The sequence below is a fragment of the Sorex araneus genome, chromosome 5 (genome assembly GCF_027595985.1).
Source record: "Sorex araneus isolate mSorAra2 chromosome 5, mSorAra2.pri, whole genome shotgun sequence".
In the NCBI taxonomy this organism is placed as follows: Eukaryota; Metazoa; Chordata; class Mammalia; order Eulipotyphla; family Soricidae; genus Sorex; species Sorex araneus.
This window is the reverse complement of record NC_073306.1, coordinates 94,483,316-94,506,224: the sequence shown is the minus strand read 5'-3', so window position 1 is coordinate 94,506,224 and position 22,909 is coordinate 94,483,316. Positions and strand designations below refer to the sequence as shown.

At 41.0% G+C, this 22,909-nt stretch overlaps 1 protein-coding gene across 2 annotated transcripts in view; it reads right to left on the bottom strand.

The window, feature by feature from the left end:
* The window catches only part of TRIM33 (tripartite motif containing 33), a 115,744-nt gene that overhangs the window by 35,865 nt on the left and 56,970 nt on the right, over positions 1 to 22,909 (bottom strand). For both annotated transcript variants that reach the window (XM_012934423.2, XM_055138069.1), the window contains exons 5-9: positions 10,318 to 10,434; positions 6,233 to 6,347; positions 3,668 to 3,814; positions 3,167 to 3,284; positions 1,393 to 1,667 (exon numbers count right to left, since the gene is read on the bottom strand). In XM_012934423.2, coding sequence (XP_012789877.2) covers positions 1,393 to 1,667; positions 3,167 to 3,284; positions 3,668 to 3,814; positions 6,233 to 6,347; positions 10,318 to 10,434 — 772 coding nt within the window. The remainder of the gene's footprint in view (positions 1 to 1,392; positions 1,668 to 3,166; positions 3,285 to 3,667; positions 3,815 to 6,232; positions 6,348 to 10,317; positions 10,435 to 22,909) is intronic.

Here is a 22,909-nt window from a genome sequence, read left to right as displayed (position 1 = left end):
AGCAATAACGCCAACAAAAGCAGTAAGGCATTGATGGGGTTTACCAGTAATACAGCTGACAGGGCCCAGGGCCCAGGGGCCAGAGTCCATGGAGATCAAACTCTGGTCATCTGTACTATCCTTCCAACCCACCCCCCAGTCCTGAAACAGTATTTCAAAAATAAATTTATCTTTCAATTATAATGCCATGGTAAAATAATTCATCAGGACAGAGTGGCAAAGATTCTTTTCATCCCTAAGTATATTCATATTTATTTGAGGCCTATCAATATGTACTTATTGAACACTGGATTGATATTTTGGTTTGGTTAGTGCAGGGGAGGGCAGAGCAGGAGAGATTCAGGGATGGGAGTGATTTATAAGCCCTCACACCTTAAACTATGGGTCCCAACCTTATGTGGGGTATCAGGGAATTAGTTTTAAAATAAATTTATTATTTATTGTTAAGTAAACATCTGATTTGAACATCAAGTTTATAAAAGTAAAATTGCATAAAAATTTCTCAGGTCAAAAGTAGTGAGCCAAAATGTGATGAGCCAAAGAGATAGTACAGTAAGTAAGGTGCTTGCCTGACCAGGCTCGATACCCTGTACCCCAGATGGTCCTTCAAGTCTGCAGGAGTGATGCCTGTACAAAGCCAAGAGTAAGCCCTGAGCACTGCTAGGTATGGCCCCAAAACAGATATAATAAAAAGTAATCAAGTGAACTTTAAGAAACTCTAATCTGAACAAATGCCTGAAGAATTTGATAAATTTTAGGAAGAAATTATCTGATTCTTTGATCCAAAAGAACCGTGTGACTAACAAAACAAAGCTGATATATAAGCAGGCTGGAGAGACACAGGATAAGCACTTGCCTCACCTGTGGCAACACCAATGACTCATATCAAACACCACTGGGGTTGCCCACCCCTCCTCCAGCATAAAACTAACAATTTAAAAGAGCTGATAGAGTAGAAAGTTACATACTGACAAAGTTCTAGTGAGTTTATTTGTTTAGCACTGTATTTCTCATTCCCTGCATCTCTCCCATTCCTGGGAGCAAACATTTATACTTGGAACTTTGAGCTAATAGCTCCAAAATGTCAAGTTCAGCATTCTTTAGCTGTCCATCTGACCAGTGCTGGTGGTCAGCAGGTGGAGCTGGGTGAAAGCCACTGTCTACTGCCATGGTTGTACCTACAAGTCTGGACAGGAGCCAGCCCACAGCCATCAGCTACGCCTGTGCCACGCCTGCACTCTGGAATCGCTCCAGGCGCTGCTGGTGGTCACACTAGGCGAGCAATACACAGGGCCCACAGTACTTACCCAGAGTGCTCTTGCTCTGAGCCAGGACCACTGTTCGGACTTGCCTCCAGAAACAGGCCTGAGGTTTTCCGAGGCCAGCACTCACCTGTTGCTGTAACATCTGAGGCGCTGATTGCCGAGGGTGCTGCTGGGTTGTGGTGGTGGTGGTGGGCACAGATGCGGGGGGCTGCTGCATCCTCATCTGCTGCAGCTGCTGATGCTTCTGTGCATACACTTGCTGTTGCATGTGTTGGAGTCGAAGCTGGGCTAAGTTTATCTGCCCGGGGGTTTTACTAATATGGTTTGTCCCCGGCGGAACTTGCCCAACTACAACATTAGGAGTATAACCAGGAGCCGGTTTACTCTCTATTACTAAATTACCTGAAAGATTCAAAACATAAAAATAATTTATATTCAAATAACAAAATCATCTAATTTATGGAATATTCACTACTTTCCTCTTCAAAACTACCAGCACTCATATCTTCCAACAGTACAATCGGGATGTGAACTAGAAGTTTTCAATATGACAAGTCAAATAACTAAGCTTTGGTTATTATTGACTTTAATATTATCTGTATCTATTCTTACTGTACAGAAAATTAAAGAAAAACAGACCCTAGGAGATAATGGAGGCAACCCATCTAGCCAGTCCAAATCGATTCTCCTCTGACAAAATTCAAGGATACTCAAGATTGTAATGTGCCTTGGAATTGCCAAAATGTATATGGTAGAGTACTGCATTGCCACAAAACTTTGTTTTCTGAAAATGTTGAATGTTTTAAGGGCCTCAATTCTTAGAAGTATAGGAGTTTCTTTTATTGCTCAGAGAACACAGCTTTCTAAAACAAGAGGCAAATTTCAGGAATGCTGAACTAAAACTGAATTAGTAAATTACATCTACAACAGGACGGACGGTTAAGTATTGACTGTGCAGACCACAAAAGATCTAAATTTCTTTATTCTTTGCTTTTTTGTTTTACAATCCTATAAAATATAAAAGCTACACTTCAGGTATACAAAAAGTTTCCATGGGCCAGAGCGATAGCACAGCGGGTAGGGCACTTGCCTTACACGCAGCCGACTTGGGTTCGATCCCTGGCATCCCATATGGTCCCCCAAGCACCGCCAGGAGTAATTCCTGAGTGCAAAGCCAGGAGTAACCCCTGAGCATCGCTGGGTGTGACCCAAACAGCAAAAACAAGAACAAAAAAAGTTTCCAGATGGCGTTCTAAAGCTATAGGCAAACCTGAATTTTCAGGTTTTGTTTTGTTTTAAAAAACACAATACAAGGCACTTCTGCTTTAGAACTTCCAATGATGAGAACCTGACTATTCTGAAAATAAGTTTACTCGAGCTGTATACAGTTTCAGTTTGTAGGGAAGCTTTTGTTTTGTCTTAAATGGTTCCATTTGCCTCTTTGTAACTTATAGCTTTAGTCCTTAGGTCCACACTGTGAAGTTAACAAAAGCAATGTCCATTTCTTTTCCATTTGAAGAGTAGGCATTCAAATATTTCTCTGAACCTGACTTTCAGACCATCAGCATCTTGAAGGTGATCCTCCAGAGGACAATGCAGTATAATAGTCAAACTGCTAAAAGGCTCAGAAATTCTCCAAGAGAATAAAGTTTTATTTGCTTATGCTACACATTAAATATAACTATACAAGAGACTCAAATGTTGACTCTCTTGTATCACTGTCTGACAATGACAGTGATACAAGAGAGTCAACATTCTTAAAAATATAATATAGCTTTGATGAGTTTTTAGTGAAGAAAGAAGTTTATGCAAAAGTTAAAGAAACTAAGCTTCTCAAGTTTGCTTTAGATTTTTTCTTATATTTGCTTCAAATTATACTCATAAAATTCAATGTTTCTCACCTAAGTTGACTACATTCTTTGCCCAGAAGGTGGGGTCACAATGGAAACGTATGGCTCCATTAGCAGCAGGGACAGGGTCACACCGCGCTTTCAGAATGTGGCGCAGCTGAAAAGTAATCTTAAAGGGGGAAAGAAGGTCTCATTAGTCTTAAAATTCAGCATCACTTGAGAAAGCATACAAGGTAAAGATATAAAACCTCATGTACCCCCAGTGTCTGAGGAAACAGCAGTGATTGAAAAGTTAGCTAAACTAAATGACATGCTTGCATTCCGTCACAGTGATAAGCACCATGATTACGTGAATATGATATTCTACAAAGTAGAGAAATCAGACCAATTATTGTAAGTCCAGGTCGGGGGCGGGGGAGGGGGTGTCAAGAAAATTTTTTTGAGTGGCAGAAATTTTTTAGAACTTGGTGTGCTGGCAATTAGTCACCAAATTCAAAATCCCCTTGGCTGAATGCAGACAATGCCCAAGCAAGCGCGTGCCGTGGGACTCACCAGCCGCTTGCTGTACAGGAGCGCTGTGCTGCTGCCGCTGGCAATGGCCCAGTTGGTGAAGTTCATGACGTGCTTCACCTGCCGGGAGAGTCCGGTGATGTCGCTCTGCTGCTGCAGCAGCTTCATCTGTCTCTCTTTCGTCACATTCTGAAAAACAGCGAGCGGGTCACTGGAGAGTTCTCTATGTAAAGGATGGTAACAAATTCGCAATCTCCATCACATTTATGCAATATTTTACAAAACAGATGCCCACATTCTTCTAAGTAGTACTAAGTTAATAGCTTGTCACTATTTAATGAGTCTATGATCAAAGGAGAGCTCAGTGGCAAAGGTGAAAGCGTTCTCCAGTTTGCAGAAGCCATTACACATAAAGAAATAAGTGTTAGTTGGTGTCTTCTCCTCCATCATTAAAAAAACAAACTTGTTTTAAGTTTAAGATCTTTTCATCAGAGAGGTACTCCAACAGTACAGCTGGTAAGGCATTTTCCTTGCACACAGTCGACCTAGGTTCAATCCCCTGAGCACCGCCAGGAGTGATTCCTAAGTACAGAGCCAGGAGTAGCCCCTAAGCATCCCTGGGTGTGACCCAGAAAGCAAAGGAAAAGAAAAAAAAGAACTTTTCATTAGACAAATCTAATACAGAAGCTGAGGCATAGTTACCTAACTTTCAGAAACTTTCAGAGTAGCCTTGCTCTCACTATACTTTTCCAAGAAGTTTTGTGCTAGCAGTGCCATCTATTGGTGAGGCATGAATTTAAAATCTCATCTTTATTCCACTAAAGACAGTGAGAAAAATTACAGGGCTCTCAGAGAGGAGTGAGGAAACTTTATAATGTGATACAAATTCATAACGAATAAGTGAATAAACAAGGCTAGAGGCAAGACCAATTTTGGGGGAAATACTGCAGCAGGAAAACAAGCCGCTCTCTGGAGCTGACTTCAGAGCACATGCACGAACTAAGGACACTCTGACACTCAACATGTGACTGGGCCACTTTCTTACAAAACTAACTCGATTTTTCCCAAATGAAACAAGTTGCTTATTTTATAATGTTAATGTATAAAAAGTATTCAAGTGATGTTCTGGAAATTAGCCCTCTGATTAAAAAGCATTAGTAAAGGCTTTATTTTATAGTCTAAAAACAGATTGCATAGGAAAAATTTTGAATTATCAGCATGCTAGAAGCATGAGGCTAACTAACCACTACATATTTATACTGTTAAGGGGCATCTTTTAATTCAAAAGGACTTGAAAAGATTTAAGCATATCAAACATATCAAACAAAAACATATCGTCTGTGGCGACAGCACCAAGGGCTCGAGACCATGGCTGGCATGTGGAGGCCCAGGTTCTGCCCCAGCACCAAATGCTGGCTAACTGCATGTTCCCTCAAATCCCCCAGGAGTGGGGCCCCAGAGCACCACTGGGTATGACTCAAAAATCCTAAGAAACAAAAAAGAACATTAGTTAAAATGTATTTATAGTACAATAGAGTTGCTGCTAAATGTTCCATCTACACCCTTTTTTGAAGACAAAAATCTACTGCAATTAAATATAGCTGGCTGGGTGTATGACAGGAAAGAGATTCCAACTTCAACAATATATACAAGTACTTTCAATAGCATAATTGTGTTTCAAAAAAAATGATTTAATACTGACCAAATTTTATTTGCATATAATTGTATCTAATATATCTACAGTATTCTAGGAAATAAAGGAAGAGGGGAAAACCTGGTGATGAGATTTACTTACAATAATAAAACATAAAATAATTTACATTGTTTAAATTGTTTCTATTCATTGTCATGGAATACATAACCCATGTCATAGGGCCTACTTCAGAATATAATAATCCTTTAATTAAAACAGTTTAGATTTCACAAGTTGACTACATTCTCATCCAGAAACTTACATGTAGGTATTAACCTCAAAATAGGCAAAGACCTAATACAACCAAATTATTGCAAATTTAATTTAAGTTTATAAATTTTAAAATGAGCATCATTTTTATCAGCAAATTAGTGGAAAATTTTAGGAATAAAGTGAAACACAAATGATTCCAGCAGAATCCCAATAGACTTTCATTTGTAGAAGTTATATTAAGTTCCTATCTTGGAGCTTTGTCATCTAACATCACATTTTATCAAGAATTTTTTTTTTTTTTGCTTTTTGGGTCACACCCGGCATTGCACAGGGGTTACTCCTGGCTCTGCACTCACGAATTACTCCTGTTGGTGCTCGGGGGACCATATGGGATGCTGGGAATCAAACCCAGGTCAGCCGCGTGCAAGGCAAACGCCCTACCCGCTGTGCTATCACTCCAGCCCCAAGAATTTTCATTCCTAAGGACACTATCTTAATTTATACAGCTAAAAATCAGTATTATTAAGTAGGCCTGCAAAATAACTTTTAAAAAAGCCTTAGTATCTAAAATTTAAAAAATTGTAATTGACTTTAATTCCACCCCTCACCCCCAAACCAATCTAAAAATAGTTTTATAAACATTAAAAATAGCTAAAGACCAAGAGAAGCAGTTTTGGCTTTATTTTGGTTTTGAACCGTACCTCTAGCTGCTGTAAGAGAGATTTTCCTTTCTTATTAATTTCATTGATAAGGGTGAAAATGGCCACTTTAATTTCCTGTTCTACTCGTTTGTTAGTCTCATTTACTTCTTTTATCCTGAATAAGAGAAATGCATATTAGGTTATCAACTTATCCTATGTCTCAGAATCATCAACTGTTACAGAAATTCATTCAAGTGGGCACTTAACCATAATTAAAATCAAATTAAAATTAAACCTATCAAAACATACACCTGTGTTTCAGTGGGCCTGACCACTAACTGTGGCCCAAACAAGAATGTACGCAAAGAATGAACTAAGTATTAAATAATTTATGATAATGATCATAGGCCATTTAAGCGCATTAACGGCCATGATCCAGGGACTCACAAATGAATCTCCGACCAGAGCAGCTCATCAGAGCTGTCTCCCGACCTTGCACCAATCTGATTTCACCGGGGCGCCTCAGCTGGAAGCAGGCATCGTCCCTTGCCTGATCCAAATAAACCCCTGGTGGCCAAACCTCCCAATCACCACCACCCTCACGGCTGATCTTCACAGGCTCATTCGGAGCCACCCATACAAGAGAATGAATCTGCTGAAAAACCCAGCTATGAAGGACCATGACTGAAAACGCCAAGCCACAAGGAGCAGAACTGGCTGCCCCTTCCCATCTCCCCGACCTTCTGGGGTCCTGGCTGTCGCACCCACAAACTGCCTCCGGACGCCATTTAAACGCATTAACAGCCTTGATCCAGAGACTCACAAATGAATCTCAGAATGGAGCAGCTCTCTGCAGAGATGTTTCTGGGCCCAATTATTTAAGAATTCAAAATATTTTTAGAACTCAGGAATGAACAGTTGCTTTCACTGCGCAACATCGCATACTATTTTTTGTTTACTTTATTGAATCACTGTGATAGACCCTTATAGAAATCTCATACTCTTCATAACAAGCAATACAAAATAATAATGGTGTTGGGAAGTGTAATGGTGGTGGGATTGGTGTTGAAATAGCGAATGTGATCAATTATTGTGAACTTTATGAAAATGAAATTTAAAAATTAAAAAAATTATGATCATAAAAGCTGATTTATTCATCTAGATGGCAATCTCCTTTAGTTCCTATGACATGAATGTAATACAGAAATTCTGGCATTGCTTATTGCTGATTAATGTCAAATTTGGTATATTAGTCCTATTTAATGTTAATGCTTTTAAAAAACTGATGTGAAAAGAATAATTCTGCAACCAATAATCTTCTTTTGAAATAGGAATTAAGCTTAAAAGCATTCATTATCACTTATAACAATGACTCAAATGTGGTTATCATATAACCCACTTTCCATAATTTTTCTCAAAATTGTTTCCTATTATGAACAGCTAAGGGCATTAAACGTTTTCAATTCACTTTAAAAGGAATTAAAATGTTAAATGCTTAAGAAATAACTATAAGATCAAGGGACTATGAAAGCTTTGGTTATAACTATGTAATAGTTAATACCCTGCTACTTGCAAGACAGAAAGGGCATTTCACCAATATAAATAAAATGGTGACAACCAGGGAAGGGACAGAGCCATAGTACAACCATAGTAGGGTGCCTGTCTTTCGGCCAGCCTAGGTTCAATTCCTAGCACCCCAGGTGGTCCCCCCAAGCAAGGAGCCAAGAATAAGTCCTAGGTACATTCATTCAGACGTGGCTCCCCCACCACAGGAGTAAACAGCCGTTTCAACTGTTATACATTCTACTTCTGTGTAAACTATAGCCCATATTTTCAATGCTTAAATTGATTTCATTTTTCATATCTTAATAAATAATTCTAACATACTCAAGTTATCATAAGTTTCCCTTTCCTTTTGTAATTCAACGTTTAAGTTCTTCCTTGAAAATTTTGTCCAGATTAAAATGAGAGTAATTTTTTGGGCCCCTCCCTCCGCTGAGATGTGACCCCAGGGGCCACACGCATGTGCGGCTCCTCTGCAGCTGCACAGCGTGAATCCAGACCCAGCTGAACCAAATTCAACATGGGCAGCTACTTGCAGAATGTCTCCAGCCTGAGAACCAAGCCGCGACCCCATGCCCGCCCAGGAGGGGAAAGGTATTTCTCTCTCTCGCCTGTCCCTTCCCGGGGATGAAGGGCGTGGGGACGCCATATTATGACGACCACAGATGGGATTTACAAGCTTGCAATGATCCAATATCCGGAAGAAATCTCCCTGGACTTAGTTGTTAAATTACAGAAATCCAAAACCGTGCGACCTCATTTCCCTTCACAACAGGTCTGACTCTAGTGGGTGCTCCTAACAATAATGGTGAGGATTGTGTTGAAATTTTGAATGTAACCAAAGTAAATAGAAAGTAAAGTGAAATTTATCAGTTATAAGGGGGGGGGTGCGGGGTGGGAGGCATACTGTGGTTTTTTGGGTTTTTTTTTTTTTTCGGTGGTGGGATATGGGCACTGGTGAAGGGATGGTTGTTTCAGCATTGTATGACTAAGACTTAAGCCTGAAAGCATTGCAATTTTCCACATGGTGATTCAATAAAATAAATTTAAATAAATAAATAAATAAAATGAGTGTAATTTTTTTTCAAAAAGAGAGCTGATTTTAGGTATTAAAAGGTTAGGACTCAAATTTAAAATGATTTGACCAAGACTGAAATTATAAGCTCACTGAAACAAACAACAGCTAAAGTTCAACTCTCAGTGGATTTTACCAAGCCTTCGTATGTTTAGCTGTGAAGAAATTTTTAATGTACACTTCAAAGTTGGAGATAGATCTAAGGAATGTCTGTGAAAGGGAAAGCATCATAAAATTTTTAATTAAAAAACACCTGATGACTAAATCATTACTCTCTCAAACCCTCTATAATTTTATAACAACATTCTTGCTCTATTTCTTTACACAGATTTAGGAACATATATGCAAAATATATATAAAACATCCAAATCCAGGAGACTGTCAAAATGTATCAACTCACTATCATTTCTCTGAAAGGGAATCCATCTGTAATGTATAAAATGCTACAGTTATCCACGCTACCATGGCCCATAACTAACAGTAATATAAACTAAAACAACCAGGCATTTCCACAAGAACAAACCATACATCAAGCATGCATGTATGTGTGTGCATGTGCACGTGTAAATGTGTGCATGCACACACAAACTTCCATACTTATGATCCACTCACTGCCTTTAAGGAGCTTTCATTATCCTATGGTAGCTCTTAAGATGTTAAGTTTTACATCTTGTTGTCTGAATAAGACAACTACTTTCATTTCATTCATAAATTCATTTTCTTTTTCTTCTCAAAAGAGTTCCAGTAGATAATAAATGCATCTTAGCAATATCTAAAAGTACCAATATTTGTGAATCTGGTGAATAACATATTCATGCTACGTGTTCAGATTTTCATCATGCCAGCTATTCAGCACTGAAACACATGCCTCATATATGTGAGGCTTAGGTTTGATCTCCAAAACACTTTCTCCCACAATCCTCCATTCAAATTATAATAATTCCAAGTTGTTTCAATGTAAGAGTTCCAGTCTATTAAATTATAAAACACATTCCCACGTATAAATGCAATAAATTTATATTACTCAGAAATATAAACCAATTTATAAAAAGTTTTTTAAAATTTATTTTTTAAAGGCAACAAGTTAAAATTTGAGGATTTACTAACAAAATTTATTGTGCATTTCCATAATTAAGAATATTAAATGTTCCTAATGCTATTTAAAAGCTGATGAAAAATTTCACCAAGCTCTCTCCTCTATACAGTGTCTTCCGTGAAGACTCTGACCCTAAATTTTTTAATTCAGTCCTCTTTACATAGCTTTCCATATAGTTAACTAAGGCTTTATGAATACTAGAGCCTTATAAATTTTAAAATAGAAGATGTATATTTCAGAATAATCACAATTGTGGTCAATTAAATCTACTTAATTAAATAATAAAATCCAATCTGAGATTATACTACCCTCTAACTGGTTTCTCTATCTGCTTAATTTAGAAGGAAAACAAACTTTATCTGTGTGTTTAATCCTTATGGAGAAATTATGGCATTAAGGCAACGTACTTACCTATTCTGCACCTGAGTAGCAGCAAAATGAACATAATTCTTCTTCTCAAGAAGTTTAGCTAGTAGATTCTCAATTGCACCTTTCTGATTTTGAAAAGCTTCTTCCAAAAACTGATACCTTCAAATCAAATAGAAAACTGAATTTAAAATGAAAGATCACTAATAAGATTTTGGAAATGAAGAACCAAATTATGAGTCAACTTAAATACATCTTAAGTAATTAATATTTTGTGCTTGCGTTATTCACTCATGCTTTACCTCAATCGAAACTTTTAACTGTCAATCTATCCCACTGATACCAATTTAAGAAACCATTGTAAGATGTTTTGAAAAACTGTCAAAAATTGTTTAAGCACCATTCATAAAAGTTCTGATTTAGAATTACATTCTAAATGTTGGGATAACTTGGTAAATTTTAAATTTTAAAATAACATTATTTTAAAAGAAAATTACTCAGTTTCAACATCATAAAAATCACTGCTACTACTATAATAAAAAGTTCCTCAGACTTTTATTATACAATACAAAATGCACGCTGAATAGCTCATACAACTGAACAGAACTCAGGGGCTGGGGCTCGCACCTGTTCTAGTGAGCACTCTTGAGGAGTACTGCAGCAGGGCCTTGCACACAACCAGCAGAGGCGGCACAGGGCACACAGTATCTCTTGGAAGTCAACCCTTCCACCATGGAATTAGGAACCAAAGTGATAATTCACACCCCAAAAAGAGACTTACAAATGCTCCAAAGAAACATGAAGATATGGGGCTGGAGTGACAGCACAGCAGGTAGGGCATTTGCCTTGTAAGAAGCCAACCTGGGTTCGATTACCGCATCCCATATGGTCCCGAGCACTTCCAGGGGTAATTCCAGACTGCAGAGTCAAGAGTGACCCCTATGCATCACCGGAGGTGACCCAAAAAGCAAAAATCAAAAAAAAAAACAAAACAAAACAACAACCAAAAAGAACGGGATAGGGGCTGGAGCAATAGTACCGCAGGGAGGGCATTTGCCTTGCATGCGGCCAATCGGGGTTTGATTCCCAACATCCCATATGGTCCCTGAGCACCGCCAGGGGTAATTCCTGAGTACAGAGCCAGGAGTATCCCCTGTGCATTACCAGGTGTGACCCACATAGCTTAAAAAAAAGAGGAAAAAAAAGAATAGGATTATTAGCTAGACAGGGCCGGAACAATAGCATGAAGGGCACTTGCCTTACTCACAGCTAACCTGGGCTCATTCCCAGCACTGCTGATGGTCCCCTGAACCCCACCAGGAGTAATCCCTGAGTGAAGAGCCAGGAGTAAGCCCTGAGCACTACCAAGTATGGCCCAAAAACAAAACAAAAATTAAATTGATCCTTTCAAAATGATTTATCCTTGTCTAGCACTGTAGCATTGTCATCCCATTGTTCATCGATTTGCTCAAGCGGGCACCAGTAACGTCTCCATTGTGAGACTTGTTACTGTTTCTGGCATATCAAATACGCCACGGGTAGCTTGCCAGGCTCTGCAGTGTGGGTGGGATACTCCCGGTAGCTTGCCAGACTCTCCAAGAGGGATGGAAGAATCGAACCCAGGTTGGCCGCATGCAAGGCAAACGCCCTACCTGCTATGCTATCACTCCGGCCCTTCTGTTGCTTAGCACCTCAAAATACATGTTAAAAAGTCTTGGGGCTGGAATGATGGCAGACTGGGCAATTTGCCTTGCACGTGGCCAACCGGGTTTGATTTCTAGCATTTCATATGGTGCCTCAAGCACTGGAGGAATAACTAGGAGTAACCCCTGCGCACTACCAGGTGTGACCTAAATAGTCAAAAAAATGAAAGTTTAAAGAAATACATTTTTAATTAAAAAGTCTTATTAGCCCAGCAGGTAGGGCATTTGCCTAGCACACAGCCAACCCGGGTTCGATTCCTCCGTCCCTCTCAGAAAGCCCGGCAAGCTACCGAGAGTATCCCACCCACATGGCAGAGCCTGGCAAGCTACCCGTGGCGGATTCAATATGCCAAAAACAATAACATCGAGTCTCACAATGAAGACGTTACTGCCTGCTCAAGCAAATCCATGAACAAAGGGATGGCACGACAGTGCTACAGTGCTGAGTAAAATTCTACCTGGAGTTTATATATTAATACAAAGGGTTTTGGCTAGCCGCTACTTCTAATTCTCTTAGCCAACAGGATAAACTAACATTAAACTTTCTATTTTCACTCATCTAAATTATCGTTGAACTAGTCCAGAAGAAAGGGGCCAGGGGCCACTCAGGGACACACACACGCCCTATGTAAGTGAGTTCCACCCTTGGCACTGCTTCACAACACTGAGAAGGCTCTCGGCAAAACAACCATGTGACCCCCACTACTGCAACAATGATCGGCAAATAAATCAGAAATGGGAGAGTGCCAAAGAAACGGCGCAAAGGGGAGGGCATTTGCCTTGCACTCAGCCAACCCAGGTTCAGTTCCTGGCACCCCACAGGGTCCCCCCGAGCAGCGCTAGGAGTAATTCCTGAGTGCAGAGCCAGGAGTAATCCCTGAGCACTGCCATGTGTGACCCCAAAACCTAAAGAAATGGGAAGAAGAAGGAGAAAAAATTGACTAGGCTGTTTTAATTAATATATAAATATACAGAATTTTAGAAGCAGCTTCATAGGAGAGAATCTTGTACATAAAATGGTAATTCTTAGCACGAATTTTCTTTTCGAGGGACATGGGGAAGGGCCATACCCAGTTGTGCTTAAGGCTTACTCCTGGCTCTGCTTTGAAGGATCACTCCTGACAGGGCTTAAGGTGGTGCTGGAGATCAAACCCCAGTCAAGCGCATGCAAAGTCAGAATTCATCTGTTATACTCTCTCTCCAGCCCTATCATAGCATGAACGTCTCATCACAATGAGCTGCTTACAGTAACCAAGCATGTCCAGGTAAAGTATGCCCTCAATTTAGTTGGGACACATGAAGAAAGACTTTGTGATTTTATCTTCAATTAAAGAAAATACAGAATGTATTTGAGAATTAAAAAAAAATAACTCTGAGATCTCATTTTGAAATAATTATCATGCTTGTGTCATCACTGATAATTTCTTGTCAACAGGAGACAGGCTGGCACTGACCAAAAGAGATGCAGGTATAGTAGCGGTGAATAGGGGTGGGGGGATAGATACGGAGGAAAGACTGGCACCCTCACTCTGGTGATAAGTGTGGTAGGGTAGCAGTGGAAGGGTAAAACATTAATACTGCTTGCTACTGCAGACTGTGATGCCACTTCTTTTTTTAAAATTTTTTATTGAGTCACCATGTGGAAGGTTACAAAGTTTTCAGGTTTAAATCTCAGTTATACAATGCTCGAATACCCATCCCTTCACCAGTGCTCATATTCCACCACCAAGAATCCCAGTATAGCTCCACCCCGCCCCCTCACACCCCAAACCCCCCCACGCCCCTAGCACCCCCATCCTAAGCCCCCCCCTGCCTGTGTAACTAATAAATTTCACTTTACTTTCATTTTGATTGCATACAATATGTCAACAAAACTCACTATTATTGTTTGGAGAGTCTCTCCCCTAAAGTCAGACCTGCTGAAAAGGACCAGAATGTTTTCTTAAAGGGTTGAAAATCAGGGTTAGAAAGGTTAAGTGTTGGGATTGCCTTGCACAGGGTTGACCCTGGATCAATTCCTACCCCCACAGGTTTTCCCTATGCATTGCTGGGTCAGCCCTAGAGGCCCAAGAACTGTCAGGCAAGCCAAAGTTGTTCCTGGTTGCACAGGGTCAGATCAGCCATCATGATCTCTTGCCCTTGCAGCTGACCCTGTAGGGAGGGAGAGGGGGAGGGAGAGACTGACCTGTAGGCTATGATAGAAGGTAGAGTGTGTGTCAGTGTGGCCAATATAGAAGGTAGGTGTGTGTCTGTGGGTGTGGTGTGTGGTCAAGACAGAAGGTAGGTCTGAGTGTGTGGCCAAGATAGAAGACAGGGTATGTGTGTGTTTGTGTGTGTGCATGCGTGTGTGCATGTGTGCGCACGTGTGTGTGGATTGAAAATCACCCAGCTATTCTTTTCAAACTGTTACTTCTGAATGCTCACATAAGTTTTCTTAGGTCCTGAGCTACAGGAATGCTATTGTACTTGTCAAGTAATTATAGTATATTGTTATAAACTGTCAGTGTGTCTAGCAATTAGTCAGATTTTACTCTGACACTTCTAAGAAAATACATCACAGTAGTTTATACCCAAACTGATACTTTTTAAACTGGTATGTAGTAACTCTGAAAATCACTTTTTAAAATTCAATTATTCCATTTTTAAAGCTACGAAACATTTCAAGTATATATTAGAGGTTCAATTCCACTAAAACCATTACCCACTTTAAAAAATGGGGTCCATTTAAAGGGGGGGTGGAGGGATAGCACAGCAGGTAGAGTACAGCCGATCCAGGTTTAGTCCCTTTTAAAAAAGGGGGTGGAGGGTACTGCCCATCTAGGAAAAAAGAGAGGGTACAATGGGTAGGGCATTTGCCTGGGATGCAGCTGAGGTATCCATGCAGCAATGGTTGGCCTGAATATATATACTTAATGTCTTCAGGCACTGTACTAATTAGGATTTCCTAGGATTCTTTGGATACCCTAGTAAGGATATGTACTAGGATTTATCCTTAGTTATATCCTTAGATAAATTAAAGATGTGAATATTATTATGATATTCACAATGATGACCAGACGGTTTAGACAATCCTTAGTTCTTATTCAGTAAAATATGTAGTAATAATCATTTATTGTATAGGGTTGTTGCAAGAATTAAGTTGGTCAAAAGACAATAGTATTTTACTATGAAGGATTAAAATGCTAGTCTGTCTTTAGCAGTATTCTTAAATAATCTGCATTTGTCATGATTTAAAACCTCAATCCTTGGGGGCTGGATCGGTAGCACAGCAGGTAGGGTGTTTGCCTTGCACACAGCCAACCCGAATTCAATTCCCAGTATCCCCTTTGGTGCCCTGTGCACTGCCAAAAGTAATTCCTGAGTGAATGAGCCAGGAGTAACCCCTGTGCATCGCCAGGTGTGACCCAATAAAAAAAGGAGAAAAAAAAAGGAAAAACCTCAATCCTTCAACCATCACAAAATTCCTACTATGTGCTGCCACAAGTGAGGGATAGGAGGTGGGGTTAGGATATAAAACGAACCACTATGGTAACAGTAGCTGGAAATGATCGCCCTGGACAAGAACTGGGTGCTAAAAGGTGGTAAAGTGGTAAGATGACCTTTCAGTAACAGTAACAGTATAGCAAACCACACTGCCTAAAGGGGAGGAAGAAGGGGGGAAAAGAAAGAGAGAGAAACAGAGAAAGCAAGAAAAAGGGGGGGAAGTGGTGATGGGAGGGAAACGGGGGCTACTAGTGGTGGGGAATGCACACTGGTGAAGTGATGGGTGTTGGAACACTGTATAACTGAAACCCAATCAGATATCTCACTGTGACTCAATTAAAGTGTGTGTGTGTGTGGGGGGGGTGCACCCCACTGTGTGCATAGAGACTTAATATATTCTTCTGATAGAATTTTGAAGAGTCTCAAAATAAAATGTCCCAGAATGGAGGTAGTAGCTGGCAGTCAGAAAGAGCTGCAGACATGAACGACCATGCTGAAACCAAGGGGGGGCGGGGGGGGGGGGACGGACACGGGACCAGCATAGGACATGGGACCAAAACTAAGATAGATTCTTTTCAAACTGCTTAAAACTATAGAGATAAAAACAAGAATCTTCGAGTGGCCAGAAGTGCTGGGGAAAGCATAGGACTGTACAGCTCGTGTCTAGCAGGATAAAGCCTGGAGTCTGCCATCGTTTGGTGCTGTCCTGTCCCTGTCCGCACCCAACCAAGAGGTTAAGACTCTGGGGGAGGAACTACCGGCCTGCAGCTACCCAACAGGGACCTTGGTAAACGAGCACTGTAGCAGTAATCCCATTGTGAGACTTGTGTTTCTGTTTTTGGCATATCGAATACGCCATGGGTAGCTTGCCAGGCTCTGCCATGCAGGACCGAGGAATCAAACCCTTGGCTGCGTGCAAGGCAAATGCCTACCCACTGTACGATCGCTCCAGTCCTTTGGTTAAGTCCTCTTGGTTAATTAGAGCCTGAAAAGCTGTGCTGCATCCAGAGAAATGAAGTTAACAATGGACTCTTCAGTAGAAATAAGACAAGTGTGAACAACTGTGTGAACAACCTCTTTAAAGTACAAAACGAACAAATAGAAAAGAAATCCAAATCTGTCAACCAAGATTTATTTGTCTAGCATAAATATTATCATCCAATGTTAAAACTTTGGGAGATGACAAATATACTCACTGTTTTGATTATAATCATGGTTTCACAAGTATATACCTCTAAGATCATAAAGCGGAAAATATAAAGGATCCATAATCATTAGTATGTAGTAAGAAAAACGGACTCCACCATCTCTAGAGGACTAGAGTTACAACAGTATACATCAAAGCCTAGAGACAATACTACTGTAAACATGTGTCTCCAACCAGAACAATTAAATCTAAAGAAATAAATTTGCTAGGGAGACAGAAGTGTGAGTGGGGTCCTACAGACACTGGTAAACGGATACTAACACATGCTCACAGCTAGAACAATATATGCTGAAAACTCTATTAATAGCTTTGTAAATTAGTGTTTAAACTGCCACTGTCCCTGTCATCCCGTTGCTCACCAATTTGCTCAAGCGGGCACCAGTAACGTCTCCATTGTGAGACTTGTTACTATTTTGGCATATCAAATACGCCACAGGGAGCTTGCCAGGTTCTGCCGTGTGGGAGTGTTTAAACTAAAGAAAGAATTAGTAAGATGGGCTGCATTGATGGGGAGGGAGTTATATTAATGCTGTGGAAAAAAGAGAAGTAACAAACCCTTGGAGGTTGCAAAGCCACATAACAACAAACACACCAATTCATATCACACATAACACATATCACATATATCACACACAACCACGTGGTCTAAAATAACTTATTCTGGGGGCCGGAGCAATAGTACAGTGGGTAGGGCGTTTGCCTTGCACGCGGCCGACCCGGGTTCGATCCCCGGCATCCCATATGGTCCCCCAAGCACTGCCAGGAGCAATTCCTGAGTGCAAAGCCAGGAGTAACCCCTGAGCATCGCTGGGTGTGACCCAAAAAGCAAAATAAATAAATAAAATAAAATAAAATAAAATAACTTATTCTGGAAATATTACGGTCTCGACCTAGCAGTGACTAAATACCCTGGCCAAAGGAAGGAAACTCAATCGTAAATTAAGGAAAGCATCATTGGGTATTGTCAACAGGAACAGGTCAACCTGTACCTATAGGGCACATGCCATTAGCAGCCTGATGGTACCTTCAGGCTTCCTGATACCCCAAAATTGTTGCTTTGCCTTTGGTCAGGCCCCAACAACTTGAGGCCAAGCTTACCAAGAAATTAAGTGGCCAAAAGTTAGCTATGTGGGAAATACACCCACAAACCACCTCTGGCTCAGCTATATAAGCTCATTTATTGGCCTTATTTCAGAGACCCATAAATCTCAAAAGAGATCAAAAGACACAGTTAGGGCCTGTAGTGCAGATAGGCAGAAACCCGTGACTCAGAGCTCCAGGTCCACTTGGACTGGGACTAGGCCTCTTCCCCCCCAGACCCCCAGATTTCCAGTAGCTTGGTAGTCACACCCACAAACTGACCCCTGCCCCCCGTAATCTCATCAACAGCCAAGACCCAGGGACTATAAACAAAAACTCCCGAAAGAGAGCGGTGCAGAATGTCCTGACCCTGAGCCAGGCTGTCTTCACTGGGGCGTCCCAGAGGGGGGTGGGTGAGAGCCCTCCTCACCCCAAGAGACCCAGCTCCAGGAGCCAAAAGCCTCCATAACCCAACCAGTGCCACGCTCAAGGACACTCCCCACATGCTCGGGCCAAGCCTCACATATGAGTAAACATATTCCTGGACCACGGCCACTTTTCACTTCCTACCCATTCTCCATAATTACCACACCACAACTGATAGGGTTCAAATAGTAGGCAACAAATTGTAGAGGGGAAATATATATGCATATATACATTTAATTAATCGAAGCACTGTGATCTACATGCTGATCATGAGAGGGTGGCATGCACGCATCCAATGTTCCCGTACCATAACCTCTACTAGAGTGCCACTCCCTCCCACCACTGTCTCAGAGTTCTCCCAGCCACATCCCATAGCTCCCACTCCCTTGATAAGCCCAGTTTATTTAAACTGTTCTTAGATTGGACTGGAACAATAGCACAGCAGGTAGGGCATTTGCCTTGCACGAGGCCGACCCGGGTTTGAGTCCTCCGTGTGTCTCAGAGAGCCCGGCAAGCTACCCGTGGCATATTTGATATGCCAAAAACAGTATCAACAAGTCTCACAATGGAGACATTACTGGTGCCCACTCAAGCAAATTGATGAACAACGGGACGACAGGTGCTACAGTGCTATATACATATTTTCAGATATATCTAACAAAGCTCATATCACCCAAACTTTAACAACAATTAGTGATATCCTATAGAATGTTTTAATGGTGCCTGCCAAAATAGAACAATCTTCACACTGTTTTCTATATGAACACTTTTATGTAAGCATGTTCAGCAGTTCTTTATAATAGACAATACAAAATATGTTATTTTGGTTGTGTTTTGGGAGAGGGATTGGGGTTTGAGATGGAAATATCCCAAATTTGGTGGTGGGAAGGTGTAATGGTGGTGGGATTGGTGTTTGAATATTGAATGCAATCAAACATTGTGAACTAACTTATAAAATTAAAAATTAACGTCTCTTAATTGTCAGCAATATGAAACAGTTCCTTTTTAGCAGGTCTGACTTTGGGGGGAAACTCCAAACAATAACAGTGAGTTTTTTGTTGAAATATTGAAGGTAATCAAAGTAGCAGCTATTTCTCTAGACTGTGAACTAAGCCATAGCCCCATGCCGGCTGAGAAGAGGAAATATCCCTCTTTCCCGGTTGTTTCCCATTTTCGGGGAGAAACGAGGCGCGGTGTCCACCATACTATGAGGCGAGGGAAGGGGGAAGAGAAAAAAGAAAGAAAGAAAGAAAAAAACAGTATGTACTTGGAACAGTGGGACTTCATATCTCTTCATTCTAAGCAATGGAAAACTAATTATCAAATGCTTCCTTGGTAGTAGGGCTGTCTTTCTTGGGGGGAAACTCCAACAATAGTGAGTTTTGTGTTGAAATATGGAATGTAATCAAGGTAAAGAGAAAGTGAAGTGAAATTCATCAGTTATGCAGGTGGGGGTGGGGGCGGGGGTGGGAGGTATACTGGGGTTTTTGGTGGTGGAATATGGGCACTGGTGAAGGGATGGGTATTTAAATATTGTGTAACTGAGACAAAGCCTGAGAACTTTGTAACTTTCCACATGGTGATTCAATAAAATTTTTTTAAAAAAGTAACGTGGAGTTCAAGCCCAATTCAATCAGCGTAATCAATGGAGGGAGGGAGGGAGGGAGAGAGAGAGGGAGGGAGGGAGGGAGGGAGGGAGGGAGGGAGGGAGGGAGGGAGGGAGGGAGGGAGGGAGGGAGGGAGGAAGGAAGGAAGGAAGGAAGGAAGGAAGGAAGGAAGGAAGGAAGGAAGGAAGGAAGGAAGGAAGGAAGGAAGGAAGGAAGGCGGGCGATGGCCAGACTGGGCCAACAACACCGGGGTGCCAGACAAAGAAGATACAGCCAGGACGCCTTCTCCAGATGGAGCCCCAGCGACACTGAGCTTCTGCTAACACGGCTCCAGTATGCTGGACTGGGACATCTCCAAACCTTTCCTGAAATAGAAAACATACAATCTAATGATGCCATTCCGACAGGTCTGACTGCTGGAGGAAAAACTCCAAATAATGATAGTGAGTTTCCTGTCGAAAATTGAATATAATCAAAGTAAGGAAAGAGTAAAGTGAAAAATCATCTGCCACACAGGCAGAGGGGGAGTGGGAGGGGAGGTATGCTGGGGTTTTTGGTGGTGGAACATGTGCACTGGTGAAGGGATGGGTGTTTGAGCATAGTATGACTGAGACTGATCCTAATAGCCCTGTAACTGTTCTCACGGTGACTCAATTAAAAACTAATTAAATAATTTTTAAAAATTATTTAAAAATTTTTTAAAAAAAGAAAAGGGGATGGGAGATGTACAAAGTAATAATGTTCTAATGACATAAAAATTCATTACAAAGAGGAAAAGAGAAGAAAGAAGTGGACTGGGAGAAGGTGTCTGTTTTTGTTGCAGGGGGGTCTCCACACCTGGTGATATTCATTGCTTATTTCTGACTCTGAGCTCCAGGATCACTCTTAGCAGAACCAGGAGACCAAAAATGGTGCCAAGGATCAAAACTAGGTTGGCAGCCTGCAAGGCATGAGCCCTATTTGTGGTACTACCACTCTGACAGAGGGATGAGGTTTTTAAGTGGTGCCAGATTATTAGACAATGAATGTTACCAGGCTTATCATAAAATCAAGTTCAGAATAAATGTACACACTTTAATTTCTAAAGTTAAACTATGGGAAAATAGGTAATATTGCAACTTGCAAATAGGAGAAATGCTAGATTTAAATAAAAGTAAATAACCTATGAAAGTCAAAGGACTTGGTTTAAAGATACAGAGACTGGGGGTTTTTTTTTGCTTTTTGGGTCACACCCAGCGATGCTCAGGGGTTACTCCTGGCTTTGCACTCAGGAATTACTCCTGGCAGTGCTTGGGGAACCATATGGGAAGCCAGGGATCGAACCCGGGTCGGCCGCGTGCAAGGCAAACGCCCTACCCGCTGTGCTATCACTCCGGCCCCTGAGGTTTTTCTTTTAATCTAAACATATTTGTTCACAAACAACAAATTCAGAACATAAGTAGAAAAGCAAAGTATTAAGTAAGCAGAAATAGAAAGAAAAATATGCAAGCCCTGCAATTACTAACCAAAAGAAAGCTGGCAAACAAACAGCTTTCAAGGCTAAAATGAGAAGCTAGAACAGAATTCAAAATGGTTCAATTCAAAAGGCTTTTACAGGAAAACTAAAAAATAAGTTTGGCAATGGTTCTTCCAAAGTATTAGTTCCCAACTTATACTGAGGAACAAAATCCACCCAGGGTAGTTTCCAGATCATCCTCCTTGACTTAAAATATGGGATGAAGTTCCATTAAATCCACATCTCAGAAATGCTATTTAATACTTACACCCTTCCATACTTTGATGTAGCCTACCTTCAGCATATTCAGAGCCCCCTGCCTGTCAGAGAGCTGGACACACTAATGGCATATATAGTCCAGTGCTGGGCGATCTCCTGAAACTGTCTGATACTGAACAGTGGAGATGGGGTGGCCCAAGCATCGCAGGAGAAACTTACCCTGCATTCCTCACCCAAGAAAAGGCCAAAAATCAAAAACTGAAGAACCAATTCTTCTACATTTACAGTACTTTTACACAATCAAAAAGCTGTGAAATTCGAAATCCAGACCATTAAAATTCTGTAAAATTTTTGGATATTCAAGTTCAATATTCCTACTTAACCAGCATAGAGTATGACAAATGTTTTTTAAGCTCTCCGGATGAATCTACGCTACACCTAGAACTGAGAATATATGCTCTAAAGCTTATTCCTCTACATTAACTTTCTATTTAAAAATCTAATTTCAAGAAAGCTGTTACTTCATAGATTCAGTTTAGCAAAATCTTAATGGTACAGCAATATACAAGTCATGATCATTAGCATCTTTCTTTTAGACAAGTGTTTTCTCTTAGATGGGGTGGAGGGTTGCGGGAGGTCGACCCGCATCAGAGGCGCTCTGGGCTACTCCTGCTCCAGCTCAGGGACCATTACCCAAACGCTCAGGGAACCACACGTAATGCTGGGGATGCCAACTGGGGCTGGCTACATACAAGGCAACAGGTTTAAATCCTTGTACTATCTCTCAGGCTCTTTTGTAGATTTCTTTCTTTTTTTTTTCTTTTTGGGTCACACCCTGCGATACACAGGGGTTACTCCTGGCTCATGCACTCAGGAAATTACTCCTGGCGGTGCTTGGGGGACCATATGGGATGGTGGGAATCAAACTGGGTTGATCATGTGCATGGCAAACACCCTACCCGCTGTGCTATTGCTCCAGCCCCTCTCTTTTGTAGATTTTAAGCAAGTATTCTCAAACCACAAGATTCTTCGAAAACAATCTAAATATACCCTAACAATACACGAAACTGCAAACGTGGATATAGATATAAAGGTGGAATAAAACTAATTTTACTTATCAACTGTAACAAGATAACTGGCATCAGATTACTTCCATCAGCAACTACAAAATAAGATCAAAATGAACAGGCAAAGAAATTCTGTAATCGTTAGAGTACCAAATATCACCGTTTTATAGCTGTAACTGACACACAGAGCGGGAAATTAGGCACAGCACAAAAGTCTCTGCAGCCGAGAATGACATCAAGGTGTGAGCCCACTGAGCTGCTGGAATCAGGGCCCTGGGATGGCAGTGGCTGAGCAAGGCAAAGTTGGGAGCAGGACTGCAGAGGAATGAGAAAATACAGAACAGGGGGCT